Source organism: Arvicanthis niloticus, chromosome 6 (genome assembly GCF_011762505.2).
Source record: "Arvicanthis niloticus isolate mArvNil1 chromosome 6, mArvNil1.pat.X, whole genome shotgun sequence".
In the NCBI taxonomy this organism is placed as follows: Eukaryota; Metazoa; Chordata; class Mammalia; order Rodentia; family Muridae; genus Arvicanthis; species Arvicanthis niloticus.
The window spans coordinates 62,884,537-62,903,896 of NC_047663.1; the positions used below are offsets into that span (position 1 = coordinate 62,884,537).

The 19,360-nt window shown below is 41.9% G+C and overlaps 3 protein-coding genes across 4 annotated transcripts in view; 2 read left to right on the forward strand and 1 right to left on the reverse strand.

Moving 5' to 3' along the window:
- Nucleotides 1-3,842: 3,842 nt before the first annotated feature.
- LOC117709878 (DAZ-associated protein 2-like) lies at nt 3,843-4,844 on the reverse strand. Of its 2 annotated transcripts, XM_034504289.2 has the most exons (2): nt 4,531-4,844; nt 3,843-4,453 (listed from the first exon to the last, which is right to left on the reverse strand). In XM_034504289.2, the coding sequence occupies exons 1-2, from the start codon at nt 4,829-4,831 to the stop codon at nt 4,131-4,133; spliced, it is 624 nt and encodes a 207-aa protein (XP_034360180.1). In that variant the 5' UTR covers nt 4,832-4,844; the 3' UTR covers nt 3,843-4,130. The 2 variants fall into 2 exon arrangements, with proteins under 2 accessions (XP_034360180.1, XP_034360178.1); XM_034504287.2 differs by having other exon boundaries at nt 4,184-4,844.
- Nucleotides 4,845-7,974: 3,130 nt separating this feature from the next.
- On the forward strand, nt 7,975-12,587 carry LOC117710306 (olfactory receptor 2T29-like). Its single transcript, XM_076936773.1, has 2 exons — nt 7,975-8,114; nt 9,378-12,587. Exon 2 carries the CDS (start codon nt 9,495-9,497, stop codon nt 10,437-10,439), a length of 945 nt encoding a protein of 314 aa, XP_076792888.1. The 5' UTR covers nt 7,975-8,114; nt 9,378-9,494; the 3' UTR covers nt 10,440-12,587.
- LOC117711293 (olfactory receptor 2T29-like) overlaps nt 7,986-19,360 on the forward strand; it is a 30,724-nt gene continuing 19,349 nt past the window's right edge. Inside the window, exon 1 of the mRNA XM_076936771.1 lies at nt 7,986-8,118. The gene's annotated coding sequence lies outside the window, so the exon portion shown is untranslated. The remainder of the gene's footprint in view (nt 8,119-19,360) is intronic.

The following is a 19,360-nucleotide window of genomic DNA, read 5'->3' on the forward strand; positions in this document are numbered from 1 at the left end:
TGGGTAAGGAAGGCATTCTTGTCAGAAAGACCTAAAACAGGCTCAGTCTTGTAATGAAATAAAAGAGGGGGAGAGGCAGAGAGCCTTTAGGGCTGCTTGGCAAGAATCTTATATTAGCCAACCACAAGGAAGTAGGCTTCAGGCAGGAATCTGACATTAAGCTAGAACAAAAAAGTAATTTCAGGCAGGAATCTAAATATGAGGCTAGAACAAAGAAGTAATCTCTGACAGGAATCTAAATATTAGGCTAGAACAAAGAAGTAATCTCAGACAGGAATCTAAATTTTAAGCTAGAACAAGGATGTAGGCTTCAGACATGAAAATGACTTTGGACTAGGACAGGGAAGTAGGCTCAGATATTTTGGTCATCCTTATAAACCCTTAGAAACAATGATCACTGGAGTGTTCATGGAATAGTGTTTAATGCCTTTCTTGTTCTTTTACTATTTGTGTTTATTGTCTTCTTGTTCATTGACTATTTGCATCTATTGTATTGCTAGTTCCTCAACCTAGAACTGACCTTAATACATGCATGTAATTAAAATGGTATAAAAGCAAAAGGGAGGAGGGGTAATGGGATAGGGAGTTCTAGGGAGCAGAAATGGGGAAAGGGGATGACATCTGAAATGGAAATAAATAAAGTATCAAAGAAAAAATGTTTTATGAAAAGGGGGCAAGGATATGTTTCATAGAGCATAAGCATGGTATGATGAGATGGGTGGGGTACCTGGGTGGGCCCATGCTGAGGCGTCCATACAATTGATATAGTGTAGAATAGAGTTTATTTAGGGCATGGGAAGGGGAGTTGAGAAGGGAGTAGAGGCAGAGAAAGACATACACACACACACACACACTGGGGGGTGGGGGGGAGGGATGGGGACAGGAGAGGCCTGTAAGGAACAAGTGGAGAGACAGGGGGAGGGGAAAGTTGATAAAGAAAAAAAGGGGTCAGGGAGAGAAATCAGGGAGAAAGAAGGAACAGAGAGAATAAATAAGAGAGAGAGGAGGGGCCAAACGGCCCCTTTTATTGCAAGCTAGGCCTACCTGGCTGTTGCCAGGTAAGTTTGGCAGAGCCTAGAAGGAGGAATGCTAACAGTTAGACCATGACAATTCTCAATGACTGACAAGATGAATGAATGAATGAATGAATGAATGAATGAATACTTAAAAATAATAATAAACCTCAAATCTCCAGGCCCAGGGAACTTCTGTCAGCATAGTCAGCTTGAGGCACACACCACTGAGTAGTCCTTCCTACAGTCACATGATGCTAATTCAAAAGCATTCTTGGTGGCTGAGGAGACACTCATAGGCATCACCACCTAAATGAGCAACTACACTGGACAGTCAGATTTCACCCTGGTGGGACTCTTCAGTCAATCCAAACACCCTGCCCTGCTTGCTGTGGTCATATTTGTGATTTTCCTGATGGCCTTGTCTGGGAATGCCCTCCGGATCCTACTGATACTCTCTGATACCCACCTCCACACACCCATGTACTTTCTTATCAGCCATGCCCTCATGGACTTGATGTACATTTCTGTCACTGTGCCCAAGATGCTCATGGACCAACTCCTGAGGAGCCATAAGATCTCAGCTGCTTCCTGTGGCATGCAGATGTTCCTCTATGTGACACTAGCAGGTTCAGAATTTTCCCTTCTGGCTGCCATGTCTTATGACTACTCCACGGTTACAGCTCTAGTTAAGTCTTTAATAGAATACTGAGAGCCAACATAAACATGTATTTTTCTGTTAAGGCTATGTCATTTAGACTAGTCAGGAGACCCCCAGTCTTTTGACCTTTTTTGTCCAATTGTCCCATCAGTTGGGGATAGGATAGGTCAGGGCCTTTCTGACCACAATCTTCTTTGGAAGCACTGAGAGCACGTCTCTTCTTGTTGACTCTCTTCTTTGCAGAATGTACACTGGTTGGCGTCCACCCTGTGGAGCCTCAATGGCCTCTTTGTACAAGAAGACAGGTGATTCAGTAGAACCATGGGATCTTTTTTTTAATTTATTTTTTATTGGATATTTTATTTACATTTCAGATGCCATTCCCTTTCCCCATTTCCCCTCCCTAGAAAACCCCTATCCCATGGGATCTTTTCAAGGGTGCCTCACAACCCTTTGGAACCTAAATTACTTTGAAGGACTAGAGTAAACATCACTGCCCCTTTAATCCCCCTGTCTATGTCTTGTAGGCCTCCAAGAACAGTTAATCAACACCCAGAAGGTCAGTTGCACCTGTCTGGTACTGTTAAATGTATTGTATGTTTAAATACTGTTTTAGAGGATAAACATCCCCCCCCTTCTGTTTATTAAATCAGCCCTTATAGAGATTTCCAAGAGAAAACCAAGAACTTTAGAGGACTTTAACAACTGAAATAAATGCTCGGTTGAACTTGGACCTTAAATTTTTGATTCACATCTCTTAATAATCTTTATGGCTCATCTTCTACATACTCTATGGAAGTTACTCAGAGCCTCTGTGACCTGTGGCTTTTCAGCTTTATATTTATCCTTTGCATTCTGGAAGCATTTAGCCATCTTAATTTAGACATAAGTGTTATTGCACAGAAATCCTCCTTTTTCTGAAGAAAACTTTTTATTGCCACTTCCTTTTAATATTTGCTTCTCTGGAGACAAATGCACAAACAGAAGCTGAATTCTTATTTTCAGTGATCCCAATTGATTGCTAGCGTCCCTGGGGACAATAGTGACAGGATGGAATACCTGAAGGGAATCAGAATTGGAACCACCCATCGTTTGGTTCCAGGACCTGCCACTAAAGCTACAAATGTGACATTTATGAACCTCACTAAACCCCTGAAGAGTCTTACAAGACTTTGAACACAAAGGAAGGAAGACTCCTATCAAATTATCTTCATAAGGAGGCAGGTGAGATGCACAGATGGCGACAGCACGCTTCCCACAGAACAGGGAGTAAGTGCTCCATGTCCGCAACAGATAGCACTGGGTATAAGCTTCTATTATTTCCATTTCTGTTCTTATTGCATTTCTATGATTCCTCCACAGTGTAGCCTGGGTTTATCCCTTTTTTTTTAATGCAACTTCATCACTTTATTCAAATCTTCAAAATAGTCTTTATTCTACATTTTTAGTATAAAAAATCCACAAGTTAAGTGCACCACAGTGTAGAAAGACATACAACGCTGAACTTCCATAACAGTCAATGGTACAGTCAAACATCACATGTACAGAACACAAGATTTAGATGAACTGAAATATCAGATAAAATAAAATAAAATCCAATCTCGGAAAACAAATCAAAATATTAAGGATCCCTGAAATATTAATCCTAATGAGATCTCACTGGACTCAAGTCATGTCAGAGTGAGGCATTCACGTGACCCTACTAACCCACCTCAGGAAACTCCTGGGAACCCAAGTGGCTACATGAGACACTCAGGAAGTGATAGCTAGTTTTTGATCTAAAACTCCCTTAATTAGGCTTTAAAGCCAAGTTTTTGATATGCATTTTCTTCCCTGCCTGTCATTTTTAAATTTTCTTAGGACAGTTTACACTAAAACTGTTGTTTTAAGTTCAGGTTTCTGGCACCACAGCTAGTCTGGGTTCATGATGATACAGTGATGGTTTATGAGGCGGGTCCAAAAAGTACCCTTCACCTTGCCTGGAGATATACAAAACCCGAAGAAATGGAGTCTGTGCTCAGGACACACGGGGCTTCAGAGGATCCTTATGAAAGACGAGTTAAAAATGTCAAGTGGGACAGGTGCAGGGAGACAAGGGGCTGAGTCTGACTGGCTTTTGGTCCTGCACCACTGTTTCGATGGACATTGATGGGAGGGGGTGGAGGAGTAGGGACAGGTAGGGCAGAGGATGGGAAGGAAAAGGCAGACAGCTAATGCATTTCATTTAACAAGTAAGATAAATCAAAGACTTAAGGAGATTAAAGACTAATCAGAATAATTTGGCAACTTTAATTCTTAGGAATATCAAAGTTCCCTCTAAACCTAATTTGATGTTTTATTACTAGAAGCAAAGACCAGCATGGCACAGCATCACTCCAGAGGAATTAAGGAAGAGCCTTGGGGCTGTTTCACTCACATTCATTTGAAGAATGGATACCTCCCTACCTCAGAATGCTTTAGGGAGGGACTGCTACCCTTACATGGTTCCTCATTAAATTTGAAAAGTGCCTCAAAGTTTGGACACCAGAAAGACACCCCAAAAACATGTGTCTAAACTGCAACTTCAGGTTAATATGACTAAAGCAGTTACATTGTGAGAAGTGCTGAACGTATATGATGTCTTCCCCGGCACAGGAGTGGCGACGTTTCCTCACCAAATGGTGTAGCCACCATCTGAGCCACCCATGAAGAAGTTTCCCTTGCGCTGAGTTACAAGGACGTTGGCTCCCTGCATGACTGCAAGCTGAGCAGCGTTGGGAGGGCATCCAGGAGGTGGAGGAGGAATGTTGCCAGCAGTGGCACCAGCTCCAAATCTGGTACTTGCATCATAACCTCCTTCCACCAGCACTGCTGAGCCAGGTGGATAGATGGGACCAACTGGATAATAAGCCATGGGGATTGTGGAGCCTAAAGGCCCAACAGTCACAGACTGGGCCATAGGCAGATACAGTGAGGCACCAGGAAATGCAGCTGACATGGTGGGGACTGTGGCAGCCCCTGGATGAACAAAGCTTGGACGATAGAGCTCTGAATATGCAGGTGGAGCATCAGTATAGGGTGGAGCCTGAGGAAGATGTAAGGTCTGGGGATATACTGGATTCCCAGGAGGTTGCACAGGGTAGGTATGCTGTGTTGGATATTGACCTTTGCTGTTCATGGTGGCTCTGAGTCCTATCCCTTTTTTTTTTTTTAAACCATAGGATCTGATTGCATCGTGATACTTATTTTTATTTATCTCCTCCAACGGAGATCTTCATGAATCACTTTCCAGGACTCTATAAAACTTTCACCTTTCAAGCTGAAGAAGTTCATTCAGGACCTTGGTCACACAGGAGTGACAATCTGTAGGATAGGCTGGTGTCATTGAAGTGGAAGGTTGCCTCCTTGACAGCTGTATATACCCCTCGCTCTGCATTAGATGCCAGATACTCTGAACCTACCGCAGGCCTTGCCTTGACACCATGCAGCGCCTGAGACAGCTGTGTCCTAACAATGCTGGCTCAGCTTTGTTGGGTGCTGAACACAGCCTGGAGACTCACACAGCCTAAGTCACCCACATTTGATGTGGCTGCCCCAGCCCAGCATTAACAGGAAAGCAAACCATTGCTTTCCCCATTCCCTGCCAATATCCAGCCAGGGCTGCATTCAAACTAAGTATGGAAGGAGTCAGGACAGTGCTCCATCTGCAGGCTAGCACAGAGTGCCTGAGAGGACTGAGCTCAGCTGTGTGGCCTTGGGGAAGGTGTGACCAGAAGATGGAATAGGAACAGTGCTATGTTCTTGGAAAGAGATCAGAAACCTTTAGCATTCAGAAAACGTTCAGAGCAATTTAGCTCTAAGATCAAGAGTGTGGAGTTTTCTCTACCCACCACCCTTTTATTCAAGCTTGGACCACACAGTGTACACTTCACATTTTTAAGGCCAGGTGTGAGTTTTTAAAGTGTGCCTTTTGCTTGGCTGATTGTAATATGAATATGTACATTTTTTTTTTATCTCAAGGATTTGTACTTGGAGAATGTTCTGTAACTTTCAGGTCTCTATTGAAAATGAAATGAACGTTTACACTGAAGGCAGCTCTAAAGAATACTGTTTGTGACTGACAGCAGAAGCCAGGGGTGATGGGGTGGGGAGGACAAGATGGCACATGAAGGATGAGGCCTCATGTAGACTAGCTTGCCATGAGTTATAAGGAGCAGTGTCTAAAACACAGTGGCTGAACCCCAAGCTTCTGAATCCATACCTATGCAAAACAACATGTCACAAAAGTCACTGGAAGTTTATACAAACACATACACAGAAGAAGAGAGGGGAGGGGAAGAGAATTCTGCACAGTGAACAAGGTCCTAGACATACAATAGCTGACTTGAGTTGGACCAGATTGTTATTTATGATGGTGATATTGCAGGTTACTGTTAATAATGGCTGTAATTTTCCACTTTAACAAAACAGGAGGTTAAATTGGGCTTGACAGATGTTTCTGTTAGCATCCCTGGCTCTCTTAATTACATTCTTCTTTGAAGTCCCAGAGGGGAGTTATTAACAAAAATCTTTATCCAGGAATGAGTAGAGTCCACCCAGGGATGACATCACTTGGCTCTTATTCCCTGTGCTCTTAAGCGGCTGCTGTCCCTCAGTCCATATGGCCCAGGCTACAGCTGCAGCTGCATCTGACGGTGAGAAGACCTGACAGGAGTTTGCATGGCACAGGGCGGTCACTAGGTAATCTGTTTGTTATTTGTGGGGTTTGTTTGATTCTTTATTATCTTTTTTTTAATGTGAAGAAAAGAAACTCTGACTTTTTGTTTGTTTGTTTTAAGATAGAGTTTCTCTGTGTATACCTGGCTCTCCTGGCACTCACTCATTCTGTAGATCAGGCAGGACTCAAACTCAGAGATCTACCTGACACTATCACCTGAGTGTCAGACATAACAGCATGTGCCACCACACCTGGCTTCTTTATAAAGTTTCTCTTTAGTATTTTCTTACTGAATTATTTTTAAAACTAATGAATTAGGCCAAATATGTTCCAACTTTAATTAACTTATTTTTGGTGTTTCTGAGACAATGTCTCTCCACCACTTAGCTGTTCTACACACACACCACCACCACCACCACCTCCACCACCACCACCACCACCAGTCTTGCCTTGATTCTATTGGTAATTCCCCTGCCTCAGTCTAACAACTACTAGGATTGCAGTAGGCATCTGCCAACACATCCACCCTTCCTCCTGTATTTTTAAGTATTCATATGACAATGCAGTAGTTTTCCAGAACTGTGTCTTGTGTTGTTTGTTTAATTTCAAATGTGGGCCTATTTCAGGGTTCCTGATCTCACTGCTGCTTGGGACACTGATGCCAGTGGACCCCACTTAACACAGGGCTCTGACCTTCACAGCACACCTCCTGCCCCTCACCTGCCTCTTGACCTCCACTCACCCAGCAGAAGGTGTTCACGGCTTCTTGGAGCCTGTGGCTCTTTGTTGTTCACTGTGTCTAGAAACATAAACTTAGTCAGCAGGTAAACATAAGGTGACTGTTGGAAAGTTTACATTATTGTATAGATTTGTTTCCCTTCACAAATATACCTTGTAAAATGGAAATCTACCTTGTTTCTTCCTATCTCTCAGTCTATATCCTGTATGTATCCTACCCATCTCTTCTCATAGCTCTCGGATCTGTCTGGAATTTATATGAAGGCATTAAAAAAACTCTGATTCATCAGCATCTTGGGCACAACACGGCTCTATAAGACATCAGTATTAGGTTTGCTTTTCTGTTTTTAATTTTAGAATTGTGACATAGAGATAAAGTGTCACTGAGACTTGTGATTGCTGTCCTCAAAGCCCCCTCCCTTGAAGCTATTGATACCATCTCAGAAAGAGGAGATTTTATTTTCTTCCTCTTTCTTTGAGCTACCAAAGTGTAGTATCTATTAGTTCAGAAATAAAACCATTAAAAATCTCCTGACTTAAAAGTACAAACAGAAGACACATTTCTGAGGCTGGATACATTCTGCCAAATGCTGTTTCTTACTATTTTGTAAGTATTGAAACCTTCAAACTTATTTTTTATTCATGTACTGTTTTTGCAGCATAGGTGAACACTGACCTTGGTCAGTGCAATCAAGGTTAATGTGTCCCTGGATTTCTCTCAGCATCTAACACAGAGGCAGACTGTGAGTGTGGAATGAAGGGAGCAGTGAATGGCTCTCAGGAACAACTCAGGGCTGTGCTCTCTCTGTTTCTCAGACTCCATGAGGAAGTGGTTGTCAGTCCACACAGATGCTGCTCCCACAGCTTGGCCTGGCAACCAGCAGTGACTGCTAAACTCTCAGTCTCCTGCTGAGGCTTAGAGCAAATGGACAACCTGTGAGAAGATGAACTTGGAGAAGCAGAGACCAGAAAAAGGTGATGCTTCCCACTGACTAACCAGCATTATGTAAGTGAGCATATTTTGTGTATTCTTCTGTCTATATTTTCATATGAATATGTTTGTATGAATGTATGTTTAAAGAACATTTATTTATCCAAACAAATAGATGTGGTACTCTTCATATTGAATACACTGTATGCATTAATCAGTTAAGACGGTTTACCATATTCCTTTAAAAACTGCATTCTGAATGAATACTAAACCAAAGAGTGCATTCCATACTGTGCTAATATTAGAAGTGTAAGATCCCCCCCACAAAGGAAGGACCTCCCTCAAGTCTCAGGAATTTGCAGCCACCCAATAACTCACAGGACACTGTTCTTGATGCAACAGCAAGAGGTATATTTCAGGATCAGTCAACCGATGGTCAATTCATAACCCACTCAAGAGCAGAGGAATTGACAAGACAGCCTGGTTAGGGGTGGTCGTATATAGGGGAACCCACAAATGGGGGTTGGGGAAGGGGTAACCAAGGAAACATAAAAACAGTAGAAAGTCTCAAAAAGTCCCAACCAGTAATTCAGCCAGAGTCATGTGGAAACATCGTGTACACTTATCTTTTGTAAGAATTTAACCTTGCCCAACCATTTATCTTGTGGTCAGCCAGTTCCTGGGACCACCCAGATGACTTGCATCTTTCTTTGTGGTCAGAAATGTGTCTTCCTGCTTTGGGCCTTCCCCACCCACTGGTGGGTTCTCTTCCCTGAGGTCTGAGGAGTGTGAATCAGCCCCTCCCTTCCTCTCCTGAATGTTAATCTAGCAAGTGTCCTCTGACTCAGGGATAATGTACCCCTCCCAGAATGTAGAATGTATCCTGGGTCAGTAAAGGCCTAAAATCTTATATTCTGCTTTCTTGGTAGAACTAGTTAACCTGAATTCTTTTGCTCAGGTATAGGGGTCATAAAAATTTTCTATATTTTTCATAAGTTTTCTATACCTTTCAGAAGCAGCTCTGCACTGGTTCTTAATAATAACTTGTGTATTCATTAATTTTCTTAATAATTTGCTTGGTTGCTTGTTTGCATTTTACTTTCACTACAATTGCTTGCTTTTTGTTTGTTTGTTTGTTTTGTCAATGATTCATGTATTTTATTAAGAGAAAAAAAAAACCTGCAGATTTGAAGGACTTGTTAACAGAAAACACTATTTGTGATGAGCTAGATCACCACCATGAACTGTGATAGTTCAAACATGAGTTGTTATGGCTCTAAAGACATATATGAATTCATTTTCAAGGTTCTTAAATTTTATACAAATTATCATTTTCAGATCTACAATCCCAGAGAACTTTCTCAGCCAACTAGGATTCTGTGTTGATCAGTAGATAGTCACTAAGACCAAAGCTTCTTGGTTGCCTAGGAGACACCCAGGGACATCACAACCTGGATGAGCAACTACACTGGACAGTCAGATTTCACCCTAGTGGGACTCTTCAGTCAATCCAAACACCCTGCCCTGCTTGCTGTGGTCATATTTGTGATTTTCCTGATGGCCTTGTCTGGGAATGCCCTCCTGATCCTGCTGATACTCTCTGACACCCACCTCCACATACCCATGTACTTTTTTATCAGTCAGCTGTCCTTCATGGACATGATGTACATTTCTGTCACTGTGCCCAAGATGCTCATGGATCAGGTCCTGGGGAGCCACAAGATCTCAGCTGCTGCCTGTGGGATGCAGATGTTCCTCTACCTGCCATTAGAAGGGTCAGAATTTTTCCTTCTAGCTGCTATGTCTTATGACTGCTATGTGGCCATCTGCCATCCACTCCGGTATCCTGTCCTCATGAACCATAGGGTGTGTCTCCTCCTGATAGCTGCCTGTTGGCTCCTGGGATCCTTTGATGGCTTCATGTTCACCCCTGTCACCATGACCTTCAAATTCTGTGGATCCCAGGAGATCTACCACTTCTTCTGTGAGGTCCGTGCTGTGACAAAGCTCTCCTGCTCAGACACCTGGCTCTATGAGACCCTCATGTATGTGTGCTGTGTGCTCATGCTTCTCATCCCTGTGACAGTCATTTCAACCTCCTATTCATGCATCCTCCTCACTGTTCTCAGGATGAACTCAGCAGAGGGCAGGAAGAAGGCCCTTGCCACCTGCTCCTCCCACATGACTGTGGTCCTCCTCTTCTATGGAGCTGCTGTCTATACCTACATGCTCCCTGCCTCCCTCCACACCCCTGAGAAGGACATGGTGGTGTCTGTGTTCTACACCATAGTCACCCCTCTGTTGAACCCACTAATCTATAGTCTTAGGAATAAGAATGTCACAGAGGCTATGAAGAAATTGTTGAGTGTAAAACTCCTCTTTCCTGAAGTAAACAATTAGGAATGAAAATTTATTTTCTTTGTCTCCACACATCTGTTGTTCCAGGTCTCATGCTGAGCTTGTTCCTGATCCTTCATGTCTGATTTCATAGTCATCCCTTTTAAAGACTCAATTGTCTATTCCTAATATTTCTTCATTAATATGCCTCTCCTCCATTCACACACTCTACTTGTATTCTGTCTTTGTTACATTTTGTGAAGTAAATGATGGCTATTTTATTTTATGGTACTATGATGTTAACACTCAAAATGCTTGTCATGTTGAGCAAAAAAAAAATGGTCATGATGTGTTCAATTGATAAAGCATAGAGTGAGATAAAAGAAATATGCTTTGCAATGTTAACAATAGTTAAATCGAGTTAAATGTGATATTGAAGTAATTCTGTGTATTTTATTGATAATTTATGTAAATTTGAAGTTAGATTTTTAAAAAGAGCAAGATATATTTTTCTCCCTTTACCTCCTGTATTATGATAAGGCTAACATAATGGGTAAAAAAAAATTTAAGTCTGGAGAGTTCAAGTGCTCCAGGGTTTGAAATTGGCAGTGTAGCTGCATTTGCACATAAATAAATCCCTCAAAAGAAAACACAGCTTCTCTCCAAAGGAAATGAGGAATCACTTATTCTTGTGCCAAATATGAATGACCACGGCCCAGGATCCTGGACACAGGTTTCCCCCCTTGGATGTACTGACTAAGCGTCCTTCAGTTTGTATGGTAGATTACACTGATTGATTTTCATATGTTAAACAATTTTTGAATCTCTGGGATAAAGTCTAGTTGATGACTTTTTAATGTGTTGTTGGACTTGGTTTGCAAGTATTTTATTGAATATTTTTTCTGTGTTCATAAGAGAAGTTGGCCTGTAATTTTCTTTTTGAATCTTTGTGTAGTTTGGATATCAGTGTGAATGTGTCCTCATTATATGAATTTGTCAGTGTTCCTTCTGTTTCTGTTCTGTGGAACAACTTGAGGAGTATTGGCATTAGCTCTTCTTTGAAAGTCTGGTAGAATTCTGTGCTAAAACCATCCAGCCCTAGACTTCTCTCTTTTTTTCTTTCCTTTTCTTTTATTTCTTTGATGGTTAGGGTTTTGTTTTGTTTGAGAAACTTTTAATGACTTTTTCTACTTGCTTAAGATTTATAAGTCTATCTATATTGATGATTCATTTAAGTTTGTTTAAAAAATTATCCATTTCTTTTATATTTTCCAATTTTATGGAGTACAGGTTTTTGACCTAATGATTCTTTGGATTTCTTCATTGTTTATTGTTATGTTCCTTGTTTGTTTGTGATTTTGTTAATTTGGATAGTTTCTATCTTTTAGTTATTTTGGATAAGGGTTAGTCTATCTTATTGATTTTCTCAAAGAACCAGCTCTTGAGTTCATTGACTCTTTGCATTGTTCTCTTTATTTCTATTTTATTGATGTCAGCCCTCACTTTGATTATTTCTCTGTCCTCTGCTCTTCTTGAGTTTGCTTACTTCTTTCTGTTCTACAGATTTCAGGCATGTTGTTGGGTTTCTAATATGAGATGGCTCCAGTTTTTGTTTTTTTTTTTAAGTAAGGACTTTAGTGCTATGAAATGAAAACCAAGAGCTGGTTCCTTGAGCAAATCAACAAGATAGGCAAAACCCTAACCAAACTAAGCACTTTCATTTTGTCACATAAGTTTGAGTATGTTGTATAATCATTTTCTTTGAATTCTAGAAAGTTTTTCATTTCATTCTTTATTTCTATCTTGACCCAGTTTGCATTCAGAAGACAGTTGTTCAGTTTCCATGAGTTCATTATTTCTTTCCATTGTTTCTGTTGTTGAAATCCAGCTTTAATGCATGGTGGTCTGTTAAGATGTAGGGGGTTATTTCAGTGTTCTTGTATCTGCTGAGAGTTGCTTTGTGATCAAGAACGTGGGCAGTTTGGAAGAAAGGTCTGTGAGGTGATGAGAAGAAGGTATATTCTTTTGAGTTTGGATGAAATTTTTTATAGATATCTATTAAATCTATTTAGTTTATAACATCTCTTATTCCAGTATTCTATGTTTAGTTTTTGTCAGGAGATCTGTCTATTGTTGAGAGTCGGGTATTGAAGTATCCCACCTTCAATGTGTGTGGGACAATGTATGATTTAAGCCTTTTGTTTTTTTTTTTACTAAAGTGGATGTGCTTGTGTTTGGGACATAAAGGTTAAAAATTGAAATATCATCTTGGTAGTTTTTTCTTTCATGAGTATGAAGTATCTCTTCCCTGTCTCATTTGATTGGCTTGAAGTCTACTTTTGATATATATATATATATATATATATATATATATATATATATATATATCAGAATGGCTATAGAAGCTTCTTTTGTAGGTTCATTTGCTTGAGATAATATAAAGAATCAATGAAACCAAGAGCTGTTTCTTTGAGCAAATCAACAAGATATACAAACCCTTAGCCAAACTACCTAAAAGGCAGAGAAGCAATATCCAAATTAACAAAATCAGAAACTAAAAGGGGGACATAACAACAGACACCAAATTAATGCAAAGAATCATTAGGTCTTACTTCAAAAGCCTGTATTCCACAAAATTGGAAAGTCTAAATGAAATGGACAGTTTTCTTGATAAATACCACTTACCAAAGTTAAATCGGGATCAGACAACTTAAATAGTCCTATAACCCCTAAAAAAATAAAAACAGTCATTATAGGTTTTCTAACCACAAAAGCTCAGGGCCAGATCATTTTAGCAGAGAATATTGCCTGACTTTCAAAGAAGGAATAATACCTATACTCCTCAAATGATTCCACAAAGTAGAAACAGAAGGAACACCGCCAAACTCTTTCTATAAGGCCATGGTCACCCTGATACCCAAACCACACAAAGACTCAACAAAAAAAAAAGAAATTCAGACCAATTTCCCTTATGAACATTAATGCAAAAATACTCAATAAAATACTTGCAAACTGAATTGAAGAAAACAAGAAAAATATCAACCATCATGATATCTTTATTTCAAGGATGTAGGGGTGGTTCAATATATGAAAATATATCAGTGTAACACACCATATTAACTGAAAGAAAAAAAAAACTACATGATTATCTCAGTTGATGCTGAAAAAGCCTCTGACAAAATCCAAACACTCCATTTCAAAAGTCTTGGAGAGATCAAGATCACAAGGCACATACTTAAACACAATAAAGAAAATAGACAGCAAGCCAAGAGTCAACCTTAAATTAAATGGAGAAAAACTTAAAGCAATTCCATTAAAACCAGGGACAAAACAAAGCTGCCCATTCTTTCCCCATTTAGTACTTGAAGTTCTAGATAGGGCAATAAGACAATTAAAAGGAGATTAAGTGGAATACAAGCTGGAAAGGAAGAAGTCAAAGTATCACTAATTGCAGATGATATGAGAGTATTGAAAACTCCCACTGAGTGGAGACCCTCACTCAAGTCTCAGGATGTCATGGCACCCAAAAACTCACAAGACACCAAATCTGGATGCAAACAGTAGAGGCTTTATTTGGGAGAGTCAGCCAGATGACGGTCAAAGGTCAATTTGTTTGCTCACACAGGAGCTGAGTTGAATAAATCAGCCAGTCTGAGGAAAGCTACACCACCAAACTTTAAAGGGGAAAACTACAAACCGGGAGGTGAGAAAGGGGCAAGAAGGTTGCTAAGGGAACATAACACAAGAATAGTGGAAAGTTACAGAGAAACCCAACCTATGTGAGTCAGGGTCATGTGGCAAACACTCTGTACTTTTATTCTTCCCAGGAATGTGGTCCTGCCATCATTTACTCAACTATTTCTAGTCAACTATTTCTCAGTAGCCCTTACCATGACCCTGTCCTATCATTGTGGTCATCAGCTCCCTGGTTCCACCTAGATGACTTGTATTCTTTGTGGTTAGCAGGTTCCTGAAACTGGCTGACGCACACTCTCGGCTTGCTTCAGAGAAAATTTTCCATGCCCTTTAAAGAAAAAACTAAAGAAAAATCTATACACATATTAGAAAATAACTTTTATAATTTTTCATCCCACTTCTTCTAATGTTTTTTTAATCATTAAAAACTTACATTTCACACATTTCACCCCACTTCTTCTAATGCTAATTTTTAACTGTAAGACTTAGATCTCAGTATCATCATAGCTTTCATTTTCTTGACCTAAAGTTCGCTATTGATGGTGTAGCATTAAAATCTGAACAGCACTTACTCTTTCTCTAACAAAAGTTACTAATCTATTTACAATACAAGGGCCAATAGTTAAAAGCAAAAGCAAAATCATGAGGGTTCCAGCAAGGGAGGATAACAGAGTTGTCATTCATGGGGATTTATTGAACCAACTCTCAAACCAATTTTGCTTTGCCCCTCTATCTTTCTGTCTCTGTCCAGCCTCTCTCTGAGTTTACTCATAGAGTCTCTAACACTCCTGAATGGTCTACATAAAAGCAACATTCTTCTTTTAGAGCAGCACACACACCCACTTCTCTAAGAAATAACAAGTCTAATCCTCTCCTGTTCTGTAGAGCCACCTCTAAGAGGGATGTCAATGACTCTTCTAACTTTGATACTGATTGTTCTAGGGCTCTTAAATCTACATCAATGGCAGCCCTTAGCATATGGAAATAACGAGGTGTTTGTATTAGTGCAGCAGTACCTGTTCCCACACCTGTGGCCACTCCAAATCCCAGTATGACAGCTAGGGTTAAAGATATAGGCATTCTACGGAAGCATCTAGGGTATGTTTCAAATTCATGCTCAAGAGTATCTGAGGGGTGGTAGTAGACCCAGGGAACTAGCTGAACAAGCACACAATAATCTTTGGTCTCATCAAAAATAGAGGTGGAGATACATTGGGTTAATCCAGAGCCACAAGCCCACCATTTATCAATTCCAGGCACTAGGAATCTGTTAACAGAGGTCTTTGGACTTTTAAGAGTCTGGTTACATAGATGTTTATAAGCATCTTGGGGAGTTCCTAGGCAAGCCCCTTGTCCTGAAACTTCAGTGAGAGTTAGCCTATTTTTACTGTTCCATGCACAAGCATCATGGCTAGTGGTGTTATTAAAAGTCCCAGTCATTGCAATGCCTTCATAATAAGGGGGTCCTGAGGAAAGGCAAAGCCAGCAGGACTTAGTTATGTTGGGCTGGGATCCATTTAACAGAGTAAAAGCTCCCTGATTTAAACTTAACAATCTCTGCCCAGTGCTGGGGATAGATGAGGTCAGAGAGAGAAAGAGACTCTGGGGATGTTCAGTGAGGAGGCCATTTTCTGTGGGTTGTAAGGGACAGCTGGTGGAAGCAGTTTATGTTCAGGCAACACTTTGTTGAGGCCTAAAGTTTGAGCTGGAGGGCTCTCTATCTTCAGGCAGACAAGAAGGTGAGATCCCGCTCCACCTCCAGATTTATAAAAGACTATGCCCTAGGTCATACCATTGTGCCATCTAGAAAAGTCTGTTGCTTTTCCCTTCTTATCTTTATATAGTCTAAATCAGTTGGGGAGCACGGCTTGTTTTTATATAGTTCTATTACTGCATGTGGGCCTGGTCCTGAGTTGGCAAAGGAAAAAGTCAGCCTATCTCCAGTGGATGATGTAGCCCACTTCCAGTCTCCATCATTTGAGGTGACACAACTCCATTTTCTACAGAAGAAAACTTGGGGTCCCCCCACAGGAGGTATCCCTATCAGACTCAAGACAACTGTAAAACCTATAGCTGCGTACTAAGTTGGGGGGAAAACTCCTAGCTACAGGTTTGATCTGACGGAGACAGAAGTATAGGGTAGGCCACCATGTCTGGGGGGGGGGGGGCAACCTGTTGGGTACTGTTTATAACAGTGCCAGTAATTGAGTCCACAATTTGCCAGATGAGTTGTTGAGGGGCATGGGGATTGGGGTTCTTACTCAGAGCAGAGCCTGTGACACAGGCGTAGCTTAAGAGGGTTATCAGTCTTTTCCAAGGTCCATTCATTTTGCTGAGAATCTGGAGGTGCTCTTTTCATGTGGGAGGTGTAGATCCACACAGCTATGTCATTCAACTTTACCACCGTGGGAGTTATCAGCAAGACCAGGTACAGGCCTTTCCACCATGGCTCAAGGTTGCCCGTCCGATGTCTCCTCACCAGGACAGAATCTCTAACCTTGAACTGATGTGGCACTGGGTCTTCTTTAGGAGCATAGGAATTCTTTAAGGTCTCCGAGATTTCCTTTTTCACAGTCTCTAAGGCCTTTAGTCAGGCTAGAACAGGTAAAGGGGGAATATAGCCGTCATCAGGACGTGCTATGCTCTCAAGGGTCTCATAAATGGGAGGTGGGGATCCATATAGGATTTCAAAGGGGGTAAGTCCCAGGACTCAAGGGGTGTTCCAAACTGGGAACAGGGCAAGAGGGAGCAGGGATGTCCAATCATCCCTGCCTTTCTCTATGGTCAATTTAGTTAAGGTCTCTTTTATTGTTTTGTTCATCCTTTCTTCCTGTCCTGAGCTCTGGGGTCGGTAAGAGCAATGTAATTTCCAATAAAACCCCAGTTTTTGGCCAATCCCTGACTTACCTTGGTGGCGAAGGCAGGCCCATTGTCTGACCCAATTACCGTTGGTACTCCAAACCTGGGTAGAATCTCTTCCAGTATCTTCTTGGCCACCACAGTAGCAGTTTCTTTCTTGGTGGGAAATGCTTCACCCCATCTTGAGAAAGTACCTATAAACACTAGGAGATATTTGTTACCATATCTGGCTGGTTTTACTTCAGTGAAATCAACCTCCCAATATGAACCAGGTTGGTCTCCCTGCAGCCTGGTTCCTTTTACCTCCTGATGGTGGCCGGCATTTGTGAAAGTGCATGCTTTGCACTCTCAAACTAGCTTATGTGCTAGTTTCTTCAGCTTTGGAATCTTGTACCGAGACTGGGCCACTATCTCCATCATCTTTTCGGGTCCCAGGTGGGTCCACTGATGAATCCCAGATAGGTAGTATAGGCTTTCTTCTTCTGATAGGACCACTGGCTTGGTCCCTGGCATCTCAATAGGATCACAGACCTTGAGTTTGAGTTTGATGGCTAAAATCATGGGTCCCTGGGCAGCTTTTTTGGCTTCAAGGTCAGCCATCTGATTTCCCTTAGCAATAAAGTCTGTGCCTTTCTGATGGCTGGGACAAAGAACTATAGCCACCTTTTTTGGAAGGTGGATTGCCTCTAAAAGGTCCAAAATCTCTTCTTTGTTCTTAATTTCTTTACCTGCTAAAGTCAATAACCCTCTCTGCCAGTAGATGGCACCATGTACATGAGCAGTAGCAAATGCATATCTGTTGTCTGTGTAGATATTGACTCCCTGTCCCTCTGCCATTTTCAGGGCTTGGGTCAGGGCCACCAGTTCTGCTTTTTTGTGCTGAAGTTCCTTCTGGCAGAGCCGAGACCCACACTGTCTTTTTCCCATCCACTACTGCTGCTCCCGCCTTTCGCTTACCCTCAACCACAAAGCTGCTCCCATCGGTAAACCAGGTCTTCACCCCTGGCCAGGGCTTATCAGTCAAGTCCGGTCTGCTGAACGTTTCTTTGGCCAGTATTTCTTTACACTGGTGGATCACAGAGCTGTCAGCCTCGGGCAGCAGGGTGACAGGGTATAAATTGGCCAGTGGGGCAAAGGTGATACACGCAATCAACAGGAGGCTCTGGTAGTGAGTCATTCTGGCATTGGTCATCCAGTGATCAGGAGGTTGTCTGACAATGCTCTTTAAGGCATGGGGGCCACTATTGACAGTTTCTGGCCCAGTGTTAGTTTATCAGCATCTCTCACTAGTAGGGCTGTAGCAGCTATGGCCCTTAAACAAGCTGGCCAACCGCTAGCTACTGGGTCACGTTTCTTAGAGAGGTAAGCCACTGGGCACTTCAATGGTCCTAAAGTCTGGGTCAGCACACCTCTGAAAACTCCCTTCCGCTCATTCACATAGAGAGTGAAAGGCTTAATCAAATCTGGTAAGGCCAGGGCTGGTGCTTTTAGCAGGGCCTTTTTCAGGGCATCAAAGGCCCTTTGGTGGCCCTCGGTCCACGCAAACTCCCCTTGTTCTTTGGTAAGGGGGTATAGTGGCTCTGCCAAAGTGGCAAACCCCAGTATCCACAGTCTGCAGAACCCAGCCAACCCAAGAAACCTGACGAGGGGTAGTTGGGGTCAGGATCTGCATAACTGTCTGCTTTCTGGCCTCTGTCAGCCAGTGCTGTCCATCTTTCAGGGTGTAGCCCAAGTAAGTCACCTCAGTCCGGCACAGCTGGGCCTTCTTCATAGATGCCCAGTACCCCAACTTACCCAACTCAGTCAGGAGGCGTTCTGCTCCTTTCTCACTGTCTCGGGCACTCTCTGCAGCCAGTAGAAGGTCATCTACATACTGAAACAGAGTCACTTGAAGATTATTAGCCCTAAAAGGGGCCAGGTCCCGGTGGAGCGCCTCATCAAATAGAGTGGGAGAGTTCTTGAATCCTTGAGGCAGCCTTGTCCAGGTCAGCTGTCCCACCCTGCCGTTCTCTGGATCTCTCCACTCAAAGGTGAATATGGGCTGACTCTGGGAATAGAGTCTCAGACAGAGAAATGTTGGTCCTTGGATGTTGGGCCTTGGATGAGGTAACTCCATTTAACCTGCCACCTTCAATCATGTAGGACACAGGTAGAGGGCATTATTAACAAGTCTCCACCTCCAGAGATTTAAATATTAATGAGTTATCTAAAGGCCAAATAAAATAAAATAGCTAATAAAATAAATAAAAATAAAATAGCTAATTAAGTTATTCCCTCCCCCCTTTCCCCCCTCCCTATAGAAGGCCAGGTGAGCCTGGCTTTCGGGGGAAGCATATACCATCTACACCCACTCAACATGCCATGAACAATAAAGCTTTGGAAAACCAGACTCCACCTGTCGCCTGGTCTTGCTGCCATATTCCTAGCCT

What these genes read in the sequence shown, in the direction of transcription:
- LOC117710306 (XM_076936773.1), top strand. Translation starts at nt 9,495, where the DNA reads ATGAGCAACTACACTGGACAGTCAGATTTCACCCTAGTGGGACTCTTC.
- LOC117709878 (XM_034504289.2), bottom strand. Translation starts at nt 4,831, where the DNA reads ATGAACAGCAAAGGTCAATATCCAACACAGCATACCTACCCTGTGCAA. An exon ending in TGGTCCCATCTATCCACCTG is followed by an intron (nt 4,454 to 4,530) that starts GCTCAGCAGTGC and finishes GGCAACATTCCT; the next exon opens with CCTCCACCTCCTGGATGCCC.